The sequence below is a fragment of the Odontesthes bonariensis genome, chromosome 16, assembly GCF_027942865.1.
Source record: "Odontesthes bonariensis isolate fOdoBon6 chromosome 16, fOdoBon6.hap1, whole genome shotgun sequence".
In the NCBI taxonomy this organism is placed as follows: Eukaryota; Metazoa; Chordata; class Actinopteri; order Atheriniformes; family Atherinopsidae; genus Odontesthes; species Odontesthes bonariensis.
The window spans coordinates 21,570,103-21,595,157 of NC_134521.1; the positions used below are offsets into that span (position 1 = coordinate 21,570,103).

Consider the following 25,055-nt stretch of genomic DNA (forward strand, 5'->3'; position numbering starts at 1 on the left):
TTACAATGAAGCAGGACAGCGTTAAAAAGGAGGAAATGCTGGCGGGACACTCACATTGCACTGTTAGGTACGCAGAGGCAGACGGTGGTTGGCCCAGGCTGTTGCTGGGAGCACAGGTGTATTTCCCAGCATCCTCTGGCTTGACTTGGGCAATGATGAGAGAACCGTCAATGAGAATACTGACTCTCCGCTTAAGGTCGCTGTGGACATGAAGGGAAGGGAAGCGTTTGGGTCAAAGTCGTGTCAGTATTTCACAAAATGTGTCTCTCAAATAAATGTTCATAAAGTGTGAAACATTTTGTGAAGCCTCCCGCAGTCCTTCCTCTTACTGAACATTTCCCGATAAGTTATAACACATTTTTCCATCATCTGCTGAAAGATATTTATGGTTGCATTCACATGTTTCCAGTCACTCGTCGAGATGCAAGACCCTGTGAAGATGACGACAACAAACTCGTATGTCTTTCCTCATGTCCCCGCGGAAGTGTAGCTCTGATTCAGATACAAATTACGGCCTTCATTTATAGAGCTTCATTTATGAATCATAGCTGAACAGCTGGTTTCCGTGGAACTCTACAAGTCTACTGGCTTCAAAGGTAGCTGGAAATCACAGGAACTTGTACTCCTTCTCCCCCTGTTTATTAGGTCCCACCCAACAGCACACAAATATTTCAAGGTAACCGTAAGAGGCTGATGGATTTATCAATACTATTACCAAAGATTTCCCACTAATAAAACTTCTCCATAACAGCCCATTACAGATTTGTAAAACTAAGGGGTATCCAGGCCAACCACACAGTCACATTTCTGGACATTTAGTAAGTAAATACATTTCAACACAGTTATACTCCAAAAGGGATTCCAGATAAAGAGGTTTAATCAACGTACCTCAATACAGTTTTGATGTGCTTTTAGTTAACTTGAGTATTTCATGCAGGCAAACAACATGCTTTTATTTTACTACATTGACATAACAGCTGAAGTAATCAGGTAAGCTGCAAACTGAGGTTTTACAGAGTTTTTAATCACGTAAAAAATTAAAAAAGAATGGTTGAAGCAGCAGTTGGTCTTAGAGCCTCACTGAACCATCAGCTGCCTAATCGGCCAACACTGCCCAGTAACAAATAAATCTGTCTCAGTCTACATAATGATCTGATATGTAAAATACTAAAACTGAAAGTCCATCCTTTTTCCCCTTATGGCCCACATCTGTGGAACAGCCTCCCCACAGAGCTGAGAGACCAAACTCCGCACCCATCTCTGTGGTCTTGCTTTGAACTAAAATGTATACATTTTTTGTATATCTATCCGCAAACTTTCACTAACTATCATGTTTGTTTAATTCTAATCTTATTTTTGACCACGGTTCTACAACACTGTTGGGTTTTATCATCCAAATGTACCCTTAAATAGCATTTCAAGGGCAGACGGACCTGTCCCCAAAAGAGGATGCGTGGAGAAGTTCGACAACAGAGTCGCGTTGCAGGCTTTAAGATGCGTTTGCGGGAAGAATGGGACAAAATAAAAACTGAGAGGTTGAGGTATCCTCAACGGCAAGAAGGCTTTTAAGGGTTGTGAAAAGAAACGGCAACATTACAAAGTGGTAAGAGTTTTACTCTCCAAACTTCTTTTTAATGAGTTGCAGGCCTGAAAAACAAAAAATGATGTGTGAGAAAAAGAGTCTCTGTTCATCCAGCAACCATGGTATTTATTCTTCTTACGCGAAATTTACTATGTTAAAACAATCGTTTTAGCTAGTTTGTCACTCCAGCTGTAAGTGTAATTTCAATAAACCTGTTCCCTAATTTAACTTACTTTGTGCCGAACATCCATCACTAAACCCACACATACACACAATGCAGGATTTTTAACTGTGGCTGATGAGCTGCAGATACAGAACAGGCAATAATGAACCCGATCATAACTTTACTTCTTGAAAAAGACGTTGTCCTCCTCCCAGAACCAGGTGTAGGTCAGGTTGCGAGGATAGGCCTCCGCCTGGCAGGTGAAGAAGGCGTCCTGCGAGATGTTCACCGTTATGTTCTCTGGTGGTGATACGATAAACGGAGGACCTGGTGGGGAACACACAGAACCATCAAACAGACAAAGGGAACCTTTAGCTCATTCATAAAGGCGTGATGTCAGATATTTACCAGCAAATAGGGATGAAGAAGAATTCTAACCAAATAACAGGACAGTAATTATTGCTGCGATATGAGGAGACATACAGTGTGTAAAAAATGGACGGCCATTTTTATTCTCCGAGCAGTTATCTCATTCGAAACGTGATCCAGCATCTAAAAAGAACAACTGTTTTGTCTGTTTATCTGCTTCTAAAATAGATTAAAGGAACAGTTGGAGAGCTGAGACAGACACTTTGATTTTGGATGTCGATTTTGAGGCAGTTTAAAAGTCCTAAAAGCAAAAGAAAATGGCTAAATATGCACCATGCTAGAATGTGTTCTCACAAGATTTTTCCACTATCGAGACTGCAATATCTGAGATTACATCTGAGAAAGCAACATCGGTGGTCATACGATGCAAAAGTTCTTTAGTGACTTTAGTTCTTAAAAAATTTGAATAAGCTTGAAAACGTGGGGACACATAGGCCAAACCCATGGCTGTCCTCCACGACTGGTGCTTAAATGATTCCTTAGACTGTCAGCAAGTGGAAAGCATGAGATTTGGATGGAAAAGATAGCACCAGGAGGACTGCAGCATACTATACAGACTGGTTTATCGGGGAAAAACTGTCTGTTACCTCAGAAACAGCTGCCAAACCACATATCAGTGATGCATATTCAGGCTGAATCCATAATGAAGGAGATGAGAAGATATTCAAATTTTCATGGCAGAGTGGCTCTGTTCGTGGCGAACACAATGGGAGGAATTTTTGAGTGACGAAGGATTTGACAGAAAGGACAGAGCTGGAGTCGTGGACCTGAAAAGTATTTTCTTTTTGTTTTCTATTCTAGCCTCAAAGTACTTGGATACACATCTCACTCTGAAGTACAACCGTATAATGACATTGGTTTTAAAGGGACGTACATTTTGAGCTACTAAAAAGTTTAAGATGTAGAGGGGGTAAAAGCACTCATGGAGGATATAATCTTGATGATCCATTTGATGGTCAAATAATGAAATGGAGGGAGTGTACCTGCTGCAGTGAAAAATGTATATGAAACAAATCTTTTACTTTTACATTAATTTGGGTTTTGAGTGGGACAAGTACAGAAGCGTGAAACAAATCTTCCTCAAAACTATCTCCCTAAGTCATACTTTGCAATGCAAAAGTTTTGAGACAGTTCAATTTTCTCTTTAGATTGCATCTTTACTCTCCAACACAGCCTGAACCCCCTCAGACCAGCTTTCTGTCATTTCTTTAAGTAGTCTAGGAATAGTTCTCCAAGCTTCTTGAAGGACATTTCAAAGCTCTTCTTTGGATGTCGGCTGCCTTTTGTTCCGTTCTCTGTCAGGATGATCCCACACTGCTTCAATAATGTTGAGGTCCGGGCTCTGGGGAGGATTCATCCCTCCATAAGACCTGTTGCCACTGATTTTCAGTCCACTTCTTGCATCATTTGGCATAGCTCAGCCTTTTCTCCCTGTTTCCCTTCCTTAAGAATGGCTTCTTTACAGCCGCCCTTCCACGTAGTTGTAACAAAGTGCCAAAATATGCTATCTAAACTTTTTTTTTTTTTTGTCAATTAGTCTGTTTTGTGTTGACACAAAACTGTTTTTTTTTTCTTAAATTAGGTTCAACATTCCTCTGAAAATGGTCAGGTGCAACAAGAACTGGTTTGAGGCAAAATATTGAGAAACAAGGAAATAAAGAACACAAATCTTATCAAGACCTTTGCACAGCACTGTGTAGAATAGAATAGAATAGAACAGAATAGAAAATAGAATTCAGTATATTCAGCATGTGTCACTTTTCTGAAGCATTCATGGCCACAGAATAAAAAACAAACAAAAAGAAACTGGTACATCAACTCTGAATTATGGCTCATGTCATTTCAGACCTCAAAGCCATATCACATACTTATTTAGCACTCTGTAAGGGATTAGGAGAATTTATGGAATGATCCTAGCTTTGCACGATGGATCATCCTCCTTGTACACATGGATATATTTATACCATGATTTGCAGCCATTTTCACTATCACCAGCCTCACTTTGGTCTAAAAGCAATATTCCTCTTCTTTCAACCACTTATCACACACTGGGTAGTTGTATTTATCTGAGAGCACCACTCAAACCCTCCATATGTTTGAGTATATGTAGCAGTTCCACGAAAAAATGGATACGCTGCCCAAAACAGTACTAATGGCAAGGACTTTGACAAAAATGCAGTATTTGATGTCCTGATAATTAGAACATGATGCCGTGGAACAACTTGAGACACCTCATGTGTCATCTGTCTATAAAGGAGCATTACAATTTACTTTAAAGGCTTTAAAAGCATAAAATTAAAATGCAACATATTTGTATTTCAATTAAAATATTGATACTTGGTAATGTTTTTTTGGCTTTGAACTTGACACAAATGTTGTAGATTGAGGCTTTTTAACTGTAACTTGGACATGATTAACTTTACAAAGCACTGTGTGGATATCTATATAACAATTTACAATTGTGACAATATAAGCTTTTACTTGATTAATGTGAGAAGAAAGAAATAAGAAATTGAATAGTTTATGTGACCGATTGTCTCAATTTGGAACTATTTTAATTGAACCGGCAGCTGGTATAAATTAAGCTAATTAATAGGCTGTTTGACACAGAGTTTGCCATTTCTTTATAATTGCATCCGTTAAAATAGACAGATTTTGACTGTTGCTGGTTCACAATGATTGGCAGCATTATTTTCATTGAATTTAAAATCATTTATGTATCTATTCCAAGTTTTCACTTTATTTGTTCATAGACAGAATATTGAAAGTAACATTATGAGTTACATACGTGCCTTTTCGCCTTGTCTGCGTGGGAAATGACCAACAGGACAATAGTAGTACTTTTACTTGAGTCATTTTGTACTTTTTACACCATACACACACCCGGCATCACAATGTAGCACCTAAAGCGTAAGAGAGTCATTTTTAATGATATTCAAAACGCTTTCTCTCAGTGATGGATGCTCCCATTCGCAGACGCTGATCCTTGAATTTCCTAATTGTTCATAACTTCGGTTGTCTCAAGGACAGATTTAAAAGAATGTAATCAACATGTGCACATACACAAAACACACACAGCACAGTTGTGTCACTGTTGCAACTATAAACTGCTAGTCCCATATGTTAGTTCTGATTAGTAGCCCACAGCCTGATCCTTTAACAAGCAGAGCATTTCCATCTGCCAGCCCCTTAGCAGGACTTACAGGACTAGCCTGTGCTGGACGGCTATGTTGCTGTTGAGCGTGCGTGTGTGTGTGAGTGCCAACCCGGCCTATTTGGAACCAGCTGAGTGCTGGAGATTTGTTGGCACTGTAGTCTTTTAGCTGATCTGCAGCTCAATGGCTTTCCAGGAGGGCGTCTATTAATCCGTCTTTCCCGTAAATTATACAGGACAGTCAAACAAGCACTCTAGCTCGGCCCCGGCTTTGTGCTCGGCCGCTAAAAGAAATATGTCCTCTCCGCGAACAAGTTCAGCTTCTGTTCTGTGATGAATAAAAGCAACGAACAACCAGCAAATAAACTGCTAAGTCTCTTTGAAGCGTCTAAGTGCAACTGTCAAGGAACACATATCATTAATGACACTGGTGGCCTTAAAGTGAACGCCCTCCCCCTGATTTGGCAGGTGCAAACGAGCATCCTTGGCTTCATCTCAAACAATGACATGAGTGCGAACATTGTTAACAGCATGGTGCTGTCACACACAGTAACTAAAGCTGCACTTTTGTTTAACTATAAACTATAATAATGTTTGTCAAATTTGACTCTGAGACTGTTTATGAATCAAAACCTGATTAAGTGAGCATGTCCTTGCTGCTTTGTTGACTTTCTCAAAGAATGAGAGTAATTAAATGGATCTGAGGTCAGTAAGAAAGATTGAGCCTCAGTTTAGAGTGCAGATAAGGTTGAGTCATGACCAATCCGCTGAGTTCATCTGAACTCTTTCTTCACGTTACATGACCTGCAGTGCTGCGTTTGCTGCTTTGGCATTTCTCCTCACTGGTGATGTTTGTCAACTCTGAGGTTATTACACAAATACATTTTGACTGTGTTTGCTTTTGATTGCTGGGAGAGCGAAACTGCAAACATATTACTTTTCAAGGGTTGATGCTGAAGAGGCTTACTAGTTCCAAAACGGCAGTCATATCATATTATCCAAAAACAAGCTCTTTGCTGTCTTATGAGTAAAAAACTTGCAGGTCCATCTGGGATGTCAGGTTACAAAATTAAATACATTTGCATCAACCTGTTGCTTGTGTGTAGTGCTAATTATTGCAAATTGTTAATACGTTAAAATGTTAATGTTAATACGTTAAAATGAGAGATTTATAAAAAGGCTCCTAAAGCCACTGTAAAGAAGTTTGTGAAGCTTAAACACCGACCTTTGTAATGCAAAGGTCAGCCTGAAACTCCACTGGAGGACTCAGGGGCTGAGATACCGCAGTTCACGACTTTGGTTTTCAGCCCCTCATCACACCATTTTTCTTTACGGTCCCTCGACGTCTTTGTGACCTCTTTAACATGACCACAAATCCATCTGGCTGTACATGTGCTGGGCTCACACTGAGATTACTTTTTATCACAGTGGTGTTACATCCCACAACTGCAGGGGTAACCAAAAAGCAGAAAAAGAACTATTACTTCTGATGATTAAAAGAATGGATTTCATGGCTGGATTAAAAGATTTGATCTCTTAATTAAATAAAAATATTTTTGAATGATACAGAGAGCAATTTTTTCCAAATTTTCTTTTCATATTGCGAAAAGGTCGTTATCGCCAATGTCGTATCATCTTGCCACAAAAATGGTGAAGTGAAAATCAGATACGGTGACAGCCCCGTTTCTTAGAAAGTGTGCATGTTTTTAAGAGAGCTTCAGCCATCATACTAAAGACTTGCTTGCTGGGGGATATTACTGTTCACTTTCTGCATCAATCTGCATTAACAACAATTTGAATATCGATGTGTGTTATTATCATATTTCATTTGAAACAACATCTTCGCGGGATAAGAGTGAGCCCAGAAATCATTTATGATTAGAAAACCAACTGTTGGGGCGGTCGGTGGCGTAGTGGGTTAAGCAGCCACCCCATCTACAGAGGCTACAGTCCTCGCTGCAGCTGGCCCCGGTTCGAATCCCGCACCAAGCGGCCCTTTGCTGCATGTCTTCCCCCTCTCTCTGCTCTCTGCTTCCTGTCTCTCTCCAACTGTCCTTTCATTAAAGGCATAAAAAGCCCAAAAAAAAGAAAACCAACTGTTCTCTCACACATAACAATATCCCCCTTTTCTTATCTGTGTTTACAATAATGTTTTTATGCTTCAACTTTGCTTCACAACGGCAAGAGAAAGGAGAGAGAGTCTCCCCCAAAGTGACGTTGGGCATTTTAATATAGTATTTGTAATGCTTTGCATTTGTTGTGCTACTCGGCACCTCCGGGAGCAGTTTCCTCCATCAAAGCCCCCACACTGTCGCTCATTAAACTCACTGCTGTATTTTAAAGAGGATGAGGGGAGCTGATGTGATTGGCAATTACAGAGGCCCGTCCAAACTCCACCTGCTTATACTGCTCCCTGCACACATACAGTAATGTATTCATGCACCACAGCATTTATTCATATTTCTCATCTATGAAATTAAACTCCAACTAAAAAGAGTGGCTGCATTACGGTGCAAACTGAAGCAGCCCTCCATTCTAGTTGTTGTAGTTGCTGAATTGTAGTAATCTCTTAGACACTTTCTTTTTTTCCCCCACTCTTGTACAGTCACATGTCTGCTGACATGGATCCCTTCTACCATAAGTTTCAGTTTCCACAAAGCAGTTTTAGAGTGCCCCAGACTTCCAGTTTTCACAATTCTAAGCTGGGAAATTCATCCTTCGAATAAGAACTTGACTTCTTTCCTTTTTCCCCATTTTGTACCACATCATTTTTTGCATGCTGTTTATAACACAAAAAACATGGAAATCAAAATGTGCATCTTCTAAAAGCAGTTGAAAAGTACCTACCTTGGACTAGCAGCCGTGTTGTGTGAATGACCTCTCCTTGGGGGCTGAAGGCTCGACATGTGTAGGCCCCACGATCTTCCCGGGTGATGGATAACACCGTCAAACTCCCATCGGACACCTGAACGCACGCACCGACATGTTTACTTCACTTTTAAGGTGGACTTTTGGTCCTAAAACTCTTTTTACACAAGCTTATTATACAAGCACGAACACTGAAGCCAAACTGAAGTGTGGAAAAGAAAATCTCAACAGTGCAGTGTTGAGATTTTCAGTGCAGTAATTTCACTCTAATTAAATCATATGACTAAGTTGAGAAGGAGAACTCTATTCATATACCTCCACCAGATGAAGAAGCAATGCAAAGCTTCATTAAACAATAAATAGAAACCAAATAGAACTTGAGAAACATTGTTATACTGTGCATGCAGTATTCATGAAAGATATTATTTGGACTGGATGGTGTAGTGGTAAGATTGCCACCTCTTGTGTAGGTGACCTGGGTTCAAATCCCCTGCATGAAAAGTACTACCTCCAGTAGCGGTCCTTAGCCAAGACCCCCTTACCCTACCTGTAATTGCTTTGGATAGAAGTGTTTGCCAAATGCATAAACAAACATTATATGCAGCAACATTTTGTTCCCAGATGACATCGAATGCAACATGCTTGTGTTCACTTGAACTCCTACTGTGTAACCTGTTGATATGTTATTTGGCCATGTGCCAATTATCTTCCTTTGCTCATATGAAACAACTGGATTGGAATTGACATGTACTCATTAACCCGATCCCATCTATCAAAGAAATACCTTTATCGGGACGTCCATCCAGTACTTCAGATTGGATCCAAACATCCCCACTCCGCACTTTGCCAGCGCCTTTTAACCTTAAGCAACTTCTATAAATCCCTTTAAAATGTATTTCACCCACGTACCCACTTACATTCAGACAACACACAATCATACAGTACGTCTTATTTCATACATGCAGCACACTGGTGAGCACATTGGTGGCAGTGTGGGGTGCGTGTTATTTTCGTAGATGTATCAGCACATGGTGGGGAAAAGGATCAAACTAAGGTTTCGGCTGGTGACCACTCCATCAAATCGGCAACAGCCGCCCGGGTTCCTATTCCTACAAATACAGCTGCTTAGAATGGCCGTTTTTCACACGTCTGGGGCGTTCACTTTGCATTCGCTGTTCTGTCAGGTCACCACGCCAACGGGCTGTAAAATGGCTGGCAGTGACAATTCTGTGAGGGACCATCTTTACGATGCCTCCAAAAACACCCTTTTTTCCCTTTTGTTTCCCTATCAGTGCATCGATACAATTTGAAAGCATACTTTTGGCTTTCGTTAACATACAAGCCGTTAGTGGGAATGCTTAGCACCAGTATGGTTTGGACAGGATTTCTTCTGCCATGCAGTAATGAGCAAGCTTTCAGTAAATAATCCATGTTCTTCTGTTAAAAAGCCTTAAACAAAGATACCAATATCCAGAAGACCAGAATCCAATAAGCTCTATTGTTTATTCTAAGACAGTAAACTCTAAGTTAGCGGGGTAGGGGATCTTTTTCTGGAACATTTTTTTACATATTGCTTGAAATACTCTTCACACCCCCATTGCAACCAATTAATTAAAAGTTTTGACACAAATATGAAAAGTTTTAGTGGCCTCTAGAACGTACAATCTAGGAAAAACAGTATCCAATCATTGTGAACGGACCGTTCACAATGATTGGATACTGATGCCGTCTATCAAACTGCAATCTGCTCCTCCCTCCCCTTCCTCCCCCCCCTGTGCGCGTACCCTGCTAACTATACGTTAAACGTATAGTTAGCATAAACTAAATACTAAATACTAAATACTAAATACGGCAACGATCGATGCTTGCTGTCAGAACAGCGCTCGTGCACCTTCGTGCTCGTGCGCGTTCATGTACTCTAGAGGCGTGCCTTCGGGGGGAAAGTGAAGAAAAGGGTTGGGACTTTTTACCGGTGTATTTTCAAAATGCAGCTTCGTTGGACTCAAAATCCAGGATCTCCTACCCTACCTTTAAGTTTCACTTTTGGTTTTGGTTCGGTTTGTGTTGGATTGAGATACTGCTGCTTCAGTTACAAAACAGCTCTTTTGGAAGCTACGTATCATTGGAAATTTAATTTCAGAATGAATACCTAACTAATAATTAACATAGGATAGGTAAGTTCACCTGCTGAATATCAATGAAGCACAAACTAACACGGATTTCCAACTGAGAGGTTATCCATATCAAGGTATGTATAAATGATGTTTATCATTACTGGCCGTTTGTTGTTCACGTGATCAGAGTGCAAGCTGTCACATTAAAACCAAACCATTACCAAATTTCTTATGTTAGCAACAATGCAGTCGCATCAGTTTTTTTAAGACTGCAGAGTAATATGGGAAAAAAGCTGCTACCTGGGAGAAACTATAACTTCTCTATAAACAAGTATCATAGTTCACCGATGTTAACTTCAAATATTTTCTCCTGATGTTATGGATGAAAGTGTTCCAGTTTTCAGTACAGGGAATTCATAAAATTGGTCAGTTTTATAACCAACCAACCTAAAATAAATGAGGCGTACAGCTGTTGTTCTATATCATGGACTGAGGAGACATAATGAGAAAGAATATACCTTATACTTGGCACTGTTGACCATAAGGCTGCCTTCCCGTAACCAGCTGACAGAAGGTTTGGGGTTGCCAAAGGCCATGCAGGTCAAAGTGATGCTCCCCCCTTCCTTGGCCTCGACGTACTGAGGTGGTGTGTCTGTGAATGTGGGGGGGGCTGGGGAGTCGGGGTAAAAGGGAAAATATTGGACAGAAAAAAATAAGTATTGACATTTTGAAAATGTTTTAAAAGAATCGAGCAGAGAATAAGGACAGAGATACAAATGTACATAAAATAATGTAAAACAAGAGGATTTAAATATGCCATTTTTGTTAATTTCATGCTAATCTTCTATGAAGTTTTCATGAGTTTGTTTCCACAGCACCTCATTGCCATTTGCTTTGACTGAAATGTTAAAAGGCTCTTTTTAGGCTATTTCAAAGATAATGGCCCTCATTTATCAAACTTGCGTAAGACGAAAAACGTGCGTAGGTCGTGTGTACGTTCTTTTCTGCGCAAAGGTTGGCATTTATCAAATCCATCGTGAGCGCAGGAAAGATGAAATCGCCACGACAGGTCTGAGGCCGTGTACGCACTTTTCCATTTTGACCTGCGGTGACTGCAATACAGCAGCGTCACTAGTGCGTCTCAGGAGTCGCAACAAATCCCTAGGTTAAAATTACAGACTTATCACTTCAAAGAAGGCGCATGTTTTATTTGACTTCAACATAAATATAAACATAAACGCAAATTAAATAAATTAAACAAGTACAACTCCGTAATTGGAAGAGTGATGGCTCATTATTCAACCGCGCACCCTCACACCGAACAGGAGAGGCGCTTTAACACTGCGCATACGCGCACGCGTGCCACTGTGGAGAGGTGTACAGGGCTCCTAAAGCTGGATCTGTCTCTCGGCTGCGGGGGGAACCCTATACGCCCGAAAAGGTATGCAATATTATTATTGCATGCGGGGATCTCCATAACATTGCCCAAAAAACTGGAGTGCCATTTCCAGATGTACATCCAGAGGACCCCGTACCCAGAGATCCCTACCACCAGCCTGCACAGCCAAGAGCGCTCAGGAGAAGAGAGGAACGTATTCAGCTATTCTGACTTTTGGTAAGCATTCTGGTATTCAAGGAAAAAAGAAAGGAGAACAACGATTTCTTTCAGCATTTATTCTGTGACTTCAGTGTTTCATTTATGTCTTTCAATGTACTGTCGATAGATTGCATGGTGTGTGTTAAAGCCATCATCCACTTCACGATCTCTGTTTGTCTTTCTAGGACCTCTGTGGTCAACACGGCTGGCCGGTGTGACGCTGCAGACCGGGGGGCAGAGGCAGAGGCTTCGGATGTTGACGGGGCCGCGTATTCGTCGCGCGGGTCAGGTTGCCCGGATGCCACTTCGGATTCGGATAGTTTGATTAGGAAACTCATTTGTGTTGAATATTAAAGCAACTGTGTTATTTAAACGTCTTGGGTGTGCAGTCATTCTTACCATTCTTGAGCTCTGACATGGGCGCGTCAGTGTCAAGTTTCCCTGGCACGCCCGATGAGGACGTAGCTCCGATCAGGCCAGCCACCCTCTCCTCCAGGGCACTCAAATCCAAACCCGCCTTTCGTCTATCCATGTCGCAAACTCTAGAGGTGCGGCCTCTCAACCCCCTTTTGTAGAAGGCGTGGTTAGGATCATTACGATGGATTTCAGCCACCGGATTTATCAACAGCCGCTCGGTTTTACGATGGGATTGGTGTGGTACGCATGTTCTGTAAATCTCACTTGAGCCTCTGCGTACGACGAGTTCTCCGCTCATATATACGATGCTTTCTACGACGGCTTGATAAATGAGGGCCATTGTGTGCTTCAAAATAACTTGATAAAAACACAATCAAACTGTACCTACTGGTACTTTTAATGAAGATTCACAGACATAAATAGACATAAGCCATAGCAACTAGTTAGGATTAAATTAATCATCATGCATATAGAATGTGTTGTGATTTTATTTCCAACATTTTCTTAATCACTTTGCTCAACATACATATATAAGCAGTGAAACAATATTATTAAGCCTTGAACTGTTCCATATTTAATGTTTGATGATTTTTTGGTGCATATTTTGTGTTTGATGTAGAAAAATAAATACAGAAACGAACAAAACAAAAAAGATTTGAATTATTAAATATCAAACTGTCAAAACTCACTGGCCAAAGTAAAGATTTATAAGCCATATCACATAAGGGAGCTCATGACACAGCAGGAAGAGGAGAATGACAGACATGAATGTATTCAGACCACAACTCTCTAAAAGTTTCAGAAAAAATTAGAATCCACCAGGAGAGAGTTCAGTGTTTGATTAAACCGTGCGACTGAGACGAGTGGTCAGGGGAGAAAAACAAGAAATCCCTGGCCTGAGAGGCTCCGCCAGAAGAACATTTTTGCAACTCTCCATTAATCAGGTCTTAATTGTAGAGACTGAAAACTGTATGAAAGGCAGTCTTAGCTTTAGGATAAGTCTCTCAACTCAGCTTCATGCTGCAACATCTGAAGCAAGATTTTCACATTGCAGACAAATTTGACAGATCGGATCGGAGGCAAAATGGTGTTTGATCAATGGTCACCAACGGTATATGTGCACGCTTCAATTGATGGTTAAAAGTTGGAGTGAATGCCTATGCCTCTTAGATATTTGTAGTGTTCAATATCATGACTTACTCCAGTTCTCCTCAACAACCAGGCAAGCAAAATGGAATTGAACCAGGAGCTCCAAGAGCTATTAGTATTATTGTCTGACATTATAAGGAGACCCCCACGACCCTAAATTGGATTAAGTGGTTATAGAAAAGGGATGGATGGATGGAAGGATTATAAGGAGAGATTTAAGCACGACAGCTGGAACTGCTTGATGAAGATCAGTCAGTTGTTGGCAACAAAAAAACAAAAACAGTTCACCATACAACTATCCAACATCACCGAAAATGGTTTGGTCTTAACTTTGCTTAACTGGTGATAAAGAATCCGACGGGAGCCCAGAACTAAAGCTTGAGCACTTAACTTCAAGATGGGAATTTACAGAGGATTTCCATCCAGGCCGTCAAAGCTTTAAAGCATCTGCACGAAAGAAAGGGATCAAATGCCTAAATCCTGGTTTACAAAGCTTGTAGAGCGAGAAGAGTCAGAGCTACAAACACTACCACAAAGTGCTGAGTCAGGAGTCTGACTACTTTTGTAAAAAAAAAAAAAAACGCATTTCAGTTTTTGTTTGTTGGCTTAATTTTGTTATACTTTTTTGGGGTCATTTTCTCCATTTAAAATGACGTCAACAGCGCAGTTAGGTTTTCAAAAAGTGAGGCGGTCTGAAAATTGTTTAACATTACAGACACAAGCAGTTCTAAGCCCTGCGTATACTGAAGTTTTCCGTACTTTCTGCATCATCTTCTCATAAAAAAGAGAACTTTTCAAGCATATGAGCTGTTTAATCACTTTGGCAATTACTTGATATTTGTTGTGAAGGTTGACAAATCGATGAAAAGATTGTCTTTTCATTTCAGGACTTGCATATCAGAACAAGATGGTGCTGCAAAAAAACGTGTTTCTTTGTTGTTGTTTTTTTTTCAGCGTTTGATCACTTCCAACAACTGCATTTTATTTTCTCTGAAAACAAGAGACATTTTACTCTGACAGGGATCTGACTTTTAGTAAAACCAGTTTTTAAAATCCTCTTTAGCTCAGGGCTGCCCAGATTATGAGGAAGGAGGATCATACAAGACAACTGGCACTTCTTCCCACAATAGCATTTTTCAGTGTTTTCTAACTGCCCCATCCTGTTTATCCCTGCCGACTCCATCCTATTTGCACGTGCATGTTGACACCATTGTTAGTGATTGAGTACAGATTTTGTTCAGACATAATTCCCAGCAACATTCAATTCTAGATCTAATCAACTTAGGACTGAAGCTGATCTGCTTACATATATAATCCCGTGTGCTCTACAATGCTAACATGTCATTCCATCTGCAGCCATGAACCAGGACATAGTGCTAATTCCACGCCTCACATTTCGCCATGCCACACTGCGTCACACCCTGCAACTTCTAACAGATACCTCATTCAGATCACATCAGTGGAATGATTCCACGGGCTCTAATACACAATAATGTTTGGGCATATACATACAAGTATAGCATCTTCCCATAACTGGCTTATGACTGCGATTTTTCCATCTATTCCTGATCTAGCTTTATTTTTGGAGGCCTTGATCAGTCACCTTTTAAATCCACAACTTCTTACCAGTCTATCTATATCTATAAAGGAATGAAAAACTGAGTCACAATGTCCTATATCCTCACCAACTGCCAATCAAACTGGTGTCTACAAATAAGAGTTGCCATTTCACTGACCCACTGGTATGATGCAGTGCCCTGAAACTTGTCACCTTTACATTAGGACAGAGTTACATTTCTGTTCCATGAACTGTAGCTGTGAGGAGGAACTATTTTTACAATGCTGCCTGGTGGTGCATTCAAGGACACTATGACTCCCGAAAAGTGATTGTAAGACTTAACAAAGCATCGACTTCCCAAGCTACAGTGTTGGTTGATCAAATCCTAAGGAGATATGTAACAGCTGGTGTCACACGATTGTTTTCATGTTTTGATAGATTGAAGTCTTTGGTCACAGGACTATTTTTCAAACTGTGCTGTGGATTATTTTTATCCACGAGTTTATTTCTACTCTTTAAAAATCAGTAGAAAAAAGAATCAAAACCAGTGGCACCTTGAGAAATTGTTTAAAGAAACTCATGATGCAGGCTGTGGTGTGGTCAAGTGAAGGCATGGAAAAATTGGGGTTTACCGTGCTTGTCAGCATAGTACGCCAACTGTGATTAGTGGTCATTCTTTGCTGCATCATGCTAAAAGTGCAGGTAATGAGATGTGATTCATGTCTGTGATTACCGTTATGGGGTCAGAGCACCGCTGATCTGTTCTGTGCAGTGTCATCGTATCTGTGACAAGCAATAAAATGTAACTGCTAAGTGTGTTGCACTGCAGCCACCAGCATGGCAGAAACATTTACAGCCTAGTTGTAGCATCATTACATAACGTAAAGGATGTTAAAGTGATCGTTCTGCAAGCGTTAAATGCTTATAGGAGACGAAGGGGAGTATGACAGAGGGGAAAGACCCAGTGAGAGTGAGGAGGGAGAACAGAGCGGGTGTGCAGCACACAGGCACTGCAGAGGTCTGCAGCAGAACACAGGGAGAAGCAGACACAAGGATGTCCAGGAGCTATTTTAGGAGAAGCTGCTGAGGACTAACCCCATGAGATACGAACCTTGTGTCTTTGGCATCACCTCCTGCTGGATCGGGGTCTGTTCTCTTAGAGCGAGCAAAGAAACAATAGGTCTGAACCATTTCATTAGAGTTAAAGATAGTGATGTTGGGGAGCTAAAACTGGGAGTCTGGACACAATCCTGCATGAATATACTGCGTTTCTTCATTCACCCAATACTGCTCAGTAGGTAAAAACTTCCATCTATAACAGCAAAAGAAGAGCACCTACAGCTAAACAATTAATCCAAGCAATATCCGAGCTGCCATTCCTTTCAAAAATACCAAGCAAACATTTTTCACAGGAACCACATCATTCCTGGAAACACAATGTGTTTTACTAACTACCCCATCCATCACCTGCTTCACATTCTGCCTGTATGTTGCCACAGCTGATCGCTGCTGCTCTAAACACAGGAAGACCATAGGAATGAGGCAGAGATGTCAGTTTATAGAAGAAATGAGCATGAGCTGCAGCCTATATTCATCTAACCAGCAATCTATATGCAGCACTTACTCTTCAATGCCAACAAGGCTGACAGATTAAGTGCTCGGTGTAATCACTGACAAGCACTGATGTTTGACAGTGATGGGGAGAGGTGTACTGCAAATGTGTAACTATGAATAGAAGTGAAGCAGGGAACTGAGCTTTAAAGATTATTTCAGTGCAACTCCAAACAGTTTTTACCATCTTTTAAAAAGTGTTACCACAGCACCTGTTTATGCAAACTGTGACGATACTGGTTCCCACCTGATGGCGGCCATTTTTCTTTTTCTTCCTAGTACAACGTTAACAGAGAGGGATGATCTGTGTTTGGTGGTCAGTTGTGGTTCACACTGAGCCCACAAGCCCTAAATTATTCAGCATCCTGACAGAAACTCAAAGGTGTGTATGAAGTTTGGGTGTTTTCACCACTACACTAAACACTAAACAGATCCTTTAAACTACTCTTTTATAGCCTTCTCCTGCTTCAAGGGCATCATTTATTTTTTTATTCTCATAGTGTTAAGCAGCTGCTTAGACGAGTCAGTGGCTGCTGACTGTTCAGACAACAGTTGAGGGGTCATGACTCTTAACTAGCTAGTTCAGGGTCTGATGCCTGGGGGACAGTTAATTAAACTTTCTATCTGCGTTTTTAACTCTTAAATAGTTCATAAAAGAATCTTAATTAGGACTGGACAATAAAGGGATCTCAACATTGGTGTTAAATTAGATTTATGCTGATCACGATTATAAGCATTAGACATTGTCAGTCAATCTATTGATAGAGCAAACAGCCCACAGCATCAGCCATAGTTTTGACATTTTTCTGCCCAAAATGCACAGACACACCGAATCAATTCATGGTCATGTGCAGAAGTCTTCTTGGGTCCTTCTTTCTACCAAACAGCTGCACTATTTAAACATTTCCAGACCTTTTAAGGCACTTTTTCTCAAGAAAGCACCAAGCATAAACTAAAGCAGTTTCAGCTTGCCTGTGCCGGTGCAGACAGCTCGCACTACTGCGGGCACACATTAAATACGGGGCCGGCCAATTTTTTACCGGTGCAGCAGCCTTGTAGCTGACAAGGATGAATGTGAGCAAGACAGGAAATATGAAGGCATTCTGTTGCTTATGTAATGATGCAAATACAACTGTAAATATATCTGAATATATCTGTATATCAGTGTAATTTGACAAATTGAATCATACTACGGAAGAGCAATGATCACATGTGTGTTTAAAGCCCTTGCTTTATAATTCAGCATTATTTAATCATGTACTATTTTTAATAATATAATAAGTATCCAGATTAGAGAAGAGAGAGCAACGGATTTTATATTCACGAGGCCAAATGTACATAATTTCGATGAAATGAGAACAACACAGCGAGTTAACAAGAAATATACTGAGGCAGATAAAATGAAAGCATTTCCCTGTGGGCCACTCGTTTTTTTGTTTTGTTTAATTTTGTTTTTTTTTATGTAGGTCAGCAGTCCAACCACAGTCTGCCCAGACATTGTTTAACACTCATCTGGAAATATCTATTAAACTCACAGTAGCACAAGGACTTGGAGTGGAATTATCCATGCTGTGCAGCTTTTCTGTTGACACTGCTAGCTGCTTGTAATGCCGACATTATCAGCTGAGCGCAAGGTTTTCTGTTTACATCACTTACTCTCATGTGTGAGGGAGATCCGACCTTGATATGAAGCCTCAAAAGAAATAATAGCTACTCTCCTCGACTCCAGCTCTGCGTACTCACATTGCCCTCTAACGGACTTTGCTTGTGACTGTGCAGCTTTCCATTTGGAAATAATAATCGGCCCTTTCAATTATTTTAAATTAAATGTTGGCCGACTGGAGCACCAATAATTAACAGAGTAGATAATACAGAGATCATTATTCTTTGCCATATTTTTCTGCCCTAATTATACACTAAATAATCTTACCTAATATGTTGAAAAGTGTTTAATTGTACACTTTATACCTTTTATAGAGATCATAAAGTCTTATTAAACTCTCTACAGCAGTAACTGTAATATCAAAAAAAAAATTTTGAATATTGATTATTGTGTTAGTAACACGCATTTTATGATATCTTCAATAATCCAGCAGTAATTACTTCCCGGTTGCCAACATACTTTAGGTTGGTACTGCGCTCTAACTCTGGTTGTTCACCTTCATACAGTGCAGGGGTTAATGAGACAGTAAAGAGTTAGCTGTCCTACGCTAATGCCATGAGCAGGTGTGTTTAGTTGCTGCCGTGTAAAACCATGTTGTAGTTGACGGGCGAACGATGGTAGTCTGCATGTAGAGTTGATCAACAGTTAGCACTAAAGTGGGAGAAATGCTACTAACTTGGTCGCCAACATTTGCATCCTGCAAATTTTGCGGGAAAAAGAGTAATTTTAAGTTATTTTGCTATTCCCGTATAGCTTAGTAGTTGGTTAGGTGTCGAAGAAGAGGGAGCAATCAAGTGATTCAGGTCAGTTAATGTTCTTTGAAGCAATGAATAAGAAAAGAAGACATGGATAATGTACATCAGGATCATTAAATCATTAGCATACTTCAAAGCAAAGGATATGAAGGCCTTTAGAACTGACAGGGTTTAGAGAACTGATGGAAACAGTTGCTGCAAAATATGCTCCACACAAGTGATAGATAAAAGTTAAAGATTAAATTAACTCATGGGATTATTTATCTATAGTTTTGTTTACTGTGAATATCATAATATTATTATTAACATGAATCCCTTCACATTTTCTGATCAACAAAATGGAAAGGGCAGACACACTGATGAAAAAGAGGCGTGAGACACGAGCAAGACTGATATATTTATGAACCGGATTTTTTGAGTGTGCGACTGCACATATACCCCAAAATGCTGCACATAAAACATTTGGAACACATAGCAAAAATAAAACTTTTGGCATTGACTGAAGGTGAGCCTGAGTTTCAGTTTAACTAACATCCTTGTCGGCTGTGCGACACCACAGACTGACTACTTCATCTGATAAAAGTGCTGTGGCTCAAGTCGGGTTTGGTGACAGGACGCTAAAAGGCAGTGGAGGAATGACAGAAAGAGGCAGAGGAAGCCTGGTTCGGTGAATGGACGCTAAAAGGCAGTGGAAGAATGACAGAAAGAGGCAGAGGAAGCCTGAGGCCTTCCACACATCTGGGAAAGACAGGAGCGGCAAGGCGAAGTCAGGCAGAACAAGAGCAACACTGATGAAACTGAGCTAATGTGCCATGACCACAGGGGTGGGGGTCGGCCGAGCGTACAGGGTCGTATCTGGTGTCGGTTACCACAGCAACAAGCATCATCATATACTGTCTGATGAAGTGATGATAAATGCTTGAGCTACCAAGTGAAGGCAGGAGTATTGTTAGTTTGTCCTGTATCCTGTGAGTGCTGACACTAGTGTTAGTTACCAGTTTAAACTTTAAAGTCCTGATGAGAATGGCACAGTAAGTTATATATAAAGCCCATGATTGTTCAGTTTGGTCTTATAAGTACAAGATTTTAAGTTTCAAAACTCGTTTGGGCCAGAAGGGATTAATTTTGTTTCTTTGCAAACAATTTGAATCAAATTTGTGTTTCAGGCTTTTTTCTGTTTGGTTTCATCTGTAGGGTTATGTTGAATTACTTTGTGGTACTTTTGTGCATCTTTGCAGCTGCTTTATTTTTCTTCAGATTTTTTTCGTGTCTCTTTATGGTCATTGTTAGTCTCTTTGTCGTTTACTTGGAGTTGGTTTGCATATCTCTGTGTGGTCTTCTTTTGGTCTTTTGTATCCATTTCTGGTTGTGTCTCTTAATGAAGTTAATGTATGCCATCTTATCAGCTGTCTCAGCTTCTGCTTGGTAGTCCTAGTTGGTACTTCCCTTAAAAATATTGAGCTATGATCGTAAAACAAAATGAAAAACTACAAATCATCACATTCACTTCGGATACAAACACAATAAAGTATAACATTTCCAAAGACAACTGATTAATATTTACTTGTGTACTGTTACACTCTGGCATTCCACTGTTTCCTAGTTCTTTATACAGATCAGCTTTAATAATGCATGATACCTGATGGTTCTTACCATTGACAGTTAGATGCACCCAGCTGCCGTTGTGGAAGATGTCATACTGCTGCTCCAACATCAGAACTTTACACTCGTACCAACTTTGGTCGTCTGAACGCACATTCTCTATCCGCAGGGAGGACTTGCCGTGCAGACTGGCCCGACCTGGCCAAGAGAGACGGAGATTAGGCATCAGCAGGAGGGGACACAGAGACATGAGAAGGATGGTGGATTGAATTTATTGAGGGAAATCAAAGAAGTGAAGAGAGGGACAAATGAGAGGTGAATGTATAAAGAGGTGAGAGAAGTAGAACACCAGATGAATGTTAAAGAGAAAATCAACCTTTGAATAGTTCAGATATAAATATGCAGGGATCACAGAGTTTACTGTTAGTGTGGGTGGAAGCATCACTGTGCATTAATGTCTGCTTCTTAACAAAGATGCAGTTAACCTGCAACAAAACATCAAAGCTGGATAGCAGTTGCAGTTGGATGTGCAGTGAAATCTTCCACTGAAACCATGGTTTGGCTTCAGTGTTCTCATCTCCATCCGATTGACGGTCTATTTTAAAAGACAGACTGAGGCAAAGACAGGTCATTGCTTCCTTTGAGGGATGGGAAGTGGCCAAAATGACAACCTGAGAGCCCTCGGGGCTGCACTGAAATCACAATTGACTTCTGACTTGGTAAACAGAATCAGGAATAGCAGGATTTTACTATTACGGATCAACTGAAGCTGAAAGGGGGGGGGGGGTCATAATGTAGCTCCAACTGGAACAGATTGCAATAGCGGCTAAACAAAGGGCTTTCAGGGTGCACACGCCAGCTCGAAACATCAACATCATCAAAGCCTGGCTCTCCCTCATTGATTAACCCCCCCCTTTCTGTTTGCCTTCCAAAATCCCTTTTCAACCATGACACAACTGTGTAGCCAAAACTGCTGTTTAATAATTAATAGATATCAATTTGTAGCAATTTTCAACATTATAAACCAGGGTTTTTGGCTGGTTCACTGATGGTCATTAAAAAGCAACACACCAGACCAGAACTTTAGGATGAATGATGAGCGTTTTGTTTTTTGCTAAATGAGTGTCGGTGCATCTAATTACTGGAATCAACAGAAGATTTTAAAGGCAAACCTGGAGGGTTTTAACACTAACTGTGGTTCCATTTCCCTTAATCTTTGAGAGTTAACAATCTGTCCTGACAGTTTACTGAGTGTCATTTCTGGACTTGATTTATCCAAGCATAAAAGTGAAAGTCTGTGTTGTCACATAGAATAGCATTCAAAGTCACACTCAATACCAGCGTCTCAGAATCTGTACCTCTAACTCAGCACATGCTTCACTAAAAACAACCATCTAATGCCAGGAAGACTTCACTCTTAAACCAGCAGGTGTATCTGGAGCGTTCAACCACATTCTGATGACGAATGCAGTATCCAGTTTGTACTTCATACTGCACAACTGTTAAATCGACTCGCTTTTCTGTATGTAATTTGCACCACCACCTCATATTTTAGAAAAAGAAAGAGTATTGAACGTGAAGTTTGATGATTTTCCCAAACATAAAACGGTAACAGCTTCTGTACTTCACGAATACATTAAACTAGTTTCACCTGTGTTTTGTCTCCTCGCTGCAAATTTACTTCCTTTAGAAGCAAAGCTTATTTATTCAGAAATGTATTCATTATTTATTCACCTGCTTTCACTAGCTGGGCTGTCACTGTCAGTCAATTCGTTCTCACTACTCTGAGATAATAAAAATCGCAGATTATCTCAAAAGAAATAAATGCCTTAATGCTCGGTCAAGGTTCAACAAGGGCAACTCTTCCCAACTAGATCTACCACAATTGGCAGTGGCTGACTCTACGCATCTGGACGCACCCATATCACTGGAAGAACTTAAGGCAGCAGCTCTCGACATGCAAAGAAACAAATCTCCAGGGTTTGATGGAATACCTCCAGAGGTATATGTGGAATTCTGGGACATGCTGAGTCCGCTACTTCTTGACATGATCATGACATCTATAGACAAAGGAAGTTTTTCACGAGATGTCAATATAGCTCTAATATCCTTACTCTTAAAGAAAGATAAGGACCCTGTAGACTGCAGTAGTTATAGACCTCTCAGTTTATTAAACGCAGATCTTAAAATATATGCAAAGGTGCTAGCCAGACGCATTCAGAATCACATGCCGACATTAGTCAGTTGTGATCAGACTGGATTTATAAAGTCTAGGCTAGCTGCAGACAATGTCAGACGACTTCTCCATATAGTAGATGCAGCAGTAGATAAAACAGCACCAGCTGCAGTGCTATCCCTTGACGCTATGAAAGCCTTTGATAGGCTGGAGTGGTCCTTTTTGTGGGCGGTCTTAGGAAAAATGGGTTTCGGAAATAACTTTATTCATATGATAAAGGTCCTGTATTCAAATCCCTCAGCTCTGGTACTCACCGGGCAACTATCCTCTGCGCTGTTCCCTGTCACCAGATCGTCCCGACAGGGCTGTCCCCTGTCACCGGCTCTTTTTGCACTTTCTCTCGAGCCACTAGCTCAGATGATTCGTCGGTCCCCCAATGTGCATCCTATTTCAGTTCGTGATTCAGATCACCACGTATCATTGTATGCTGATGACGTGTTGGTCTTTATGGAGAAGCCACTGCAATCTATACCGAACTTACTGTCCATTTGTGAAGAATTTAGCTGTCTCTCAGGTTTTAAGATCAACTGGACCAAATCTGCGTTACTCCCCCTTAATGATTCGGCTAAAGGGTTGCAATTTCCAGTTGGCATCCCAGTTGTCCAGGATTTTAAATACCTCGGAATACAAATTTTTCCGTCCTTGAACCGTATTGTAACGCACAACTACTCAAAAACATTTAATAAAGTTAAAGCAGACTTGGATAGGTGGATGAGTCTCCCTAACTCTCTTAGAGCCCGTGTCTCTATAGTCAAAATGAACATTTTACCCAGGATTAATTTTATCAGCTCAATGATTCCCCTCTCTCCTCCTGTCAATTATTGGAACAAAATACATTCTTGTGTGTCTCAATTTATTTGGAACAGAAAGCGCCCGCGCCTTAAACTGTCCATCACACAAAGAGGAGTGGCCAGTGGTGGCTTATCTGTACCAAACTTTAAGTTTTATTTCTTGTCATTCGTACTTAGACCATTACTTGTGTGGCGTGACTCTGATGCCTCAGTTTCCTGGCGCAGGCTAGAAGAAAACTGTGTGAGACCCTGGAACTTGCAGGAGGTTCTTTTTGCTAACATATCCAATAAACAATGCCAATTACGTTTTGGTCCAATAGTCTCGCAACTCATTCAGACATGGCGTGCGGCTGAGCTTCAGTGTAAAATCTCCTGTAAGTGGCATACACTTACACCGATCTTTAACAACAATGGCCTATTAATCGGAGGGAGACCGATCTCTTGTGCTGCCTGGTGTAACAGTAATATTCGCACTTTAGACAAGGTATATAGTGAAACTGGGCTGCGCACCTTTCAAGATATTAGAGACAAGCACAATTTGCCTGCAAACTCGTTCTTCCTCTATCTGCAACTTAGATCATCTTTACAGGCGCATGGTGCTCCGGTACAACAACCATTACCCATTCACCCACTATACAAAGTACTTGCCACTCGAATCAAAAAGAGAGGGTTAGCATCCGCACTTTATCATTTCTTCCTGGAGGCCTCCTATAATGAACTACCACTTGACAGAATATGGAGGTATGATTGCCCTAATTTGGACTCTGATTTTGATTGGTCACAGGTCTGGGCAAATATTAGAGAGGCTTCCCGCAACCCCGACCACCAGCAGATCCACTTTAACTATGTACACAGAACATATTTGACCCCTCGCAAACTCCATTGTATGAAGTTGATACCTGATCCCTTGTGTGGCCTATGTTCTATGAAGGCCTCTGGCACTTTTTTGCATATGATGTGGAACTGTCCTCCGGTTTCACAGTTCTGGTCCAAGGTGGCAGCCAAGCTTTCTGAATTGGTATCAGTGACCATACCAGTGACCATACCTGTCCTTTTGCTAATTGATCTGTCACAAGTTAATATTACTAAACTTAAAAAGCGCACTGTACTAGCTGGCTTAACAGCTGCCAAGAAGTTGATAGCCTTAAGATGGAAACCTCCCCATTCTCTCACCATCAGACACTGGGCACTTACTTTCCTAGATGTAATTTATCTAGAACTGTCAACTGCTAGAATTAATGGCGCTAGTGAGGCTTCCATAAACAACTGGCGTGCAGCAGCTGACGCACTGAAAGAACTTATAAGATAAGCTCAATGAGACTCTAACCTTGTTTTTCCTGAATGGGTTTGTTTGCGTGTGTGTCAC

At 40.7% G+C, this 25,055-nt stretch overlaps 1 protein-coding gene across 5 annotated transcripts in view; it reads right to left on the minus strand.

Moving 5' to 3' along the window:
• The window catches only part of igsf9bb (immunoglobulin superfamily, member 9Bb), a 129,110-nt gene that overhangs the window by 53,610 nt on the left and 50,445 nt on the right, over positions 1-25,055 (minus strand). For all 5 annotated transcript variants that reach the window (XM_075486582.1, XM_075486580.1, XM_075486581.1 and 2 more), the window contains exons 3-7: positions 20,714-20,860; positions 10,829-10,980; positions 8,176-8,293; positions 1,931-2,072; positions 55-200 (exon numbers count right to left, since the gene is read on the minus strand). In XM_075486582.1, the coding sequence (XP_075342697.1) occupies positions 55-200; positions 1,931-2,072; positions 8,176-8,293; positions 10,829-10,980; positions 20,714-20,860 (705 nt within the window). The remainder of the gene's footprint in view (positions 1-54; positions 201-1,930; positions 2,073-8,175; positions 8,294-10,828; positions 10,981-20,713; positions 20,861-25,055) is intronic.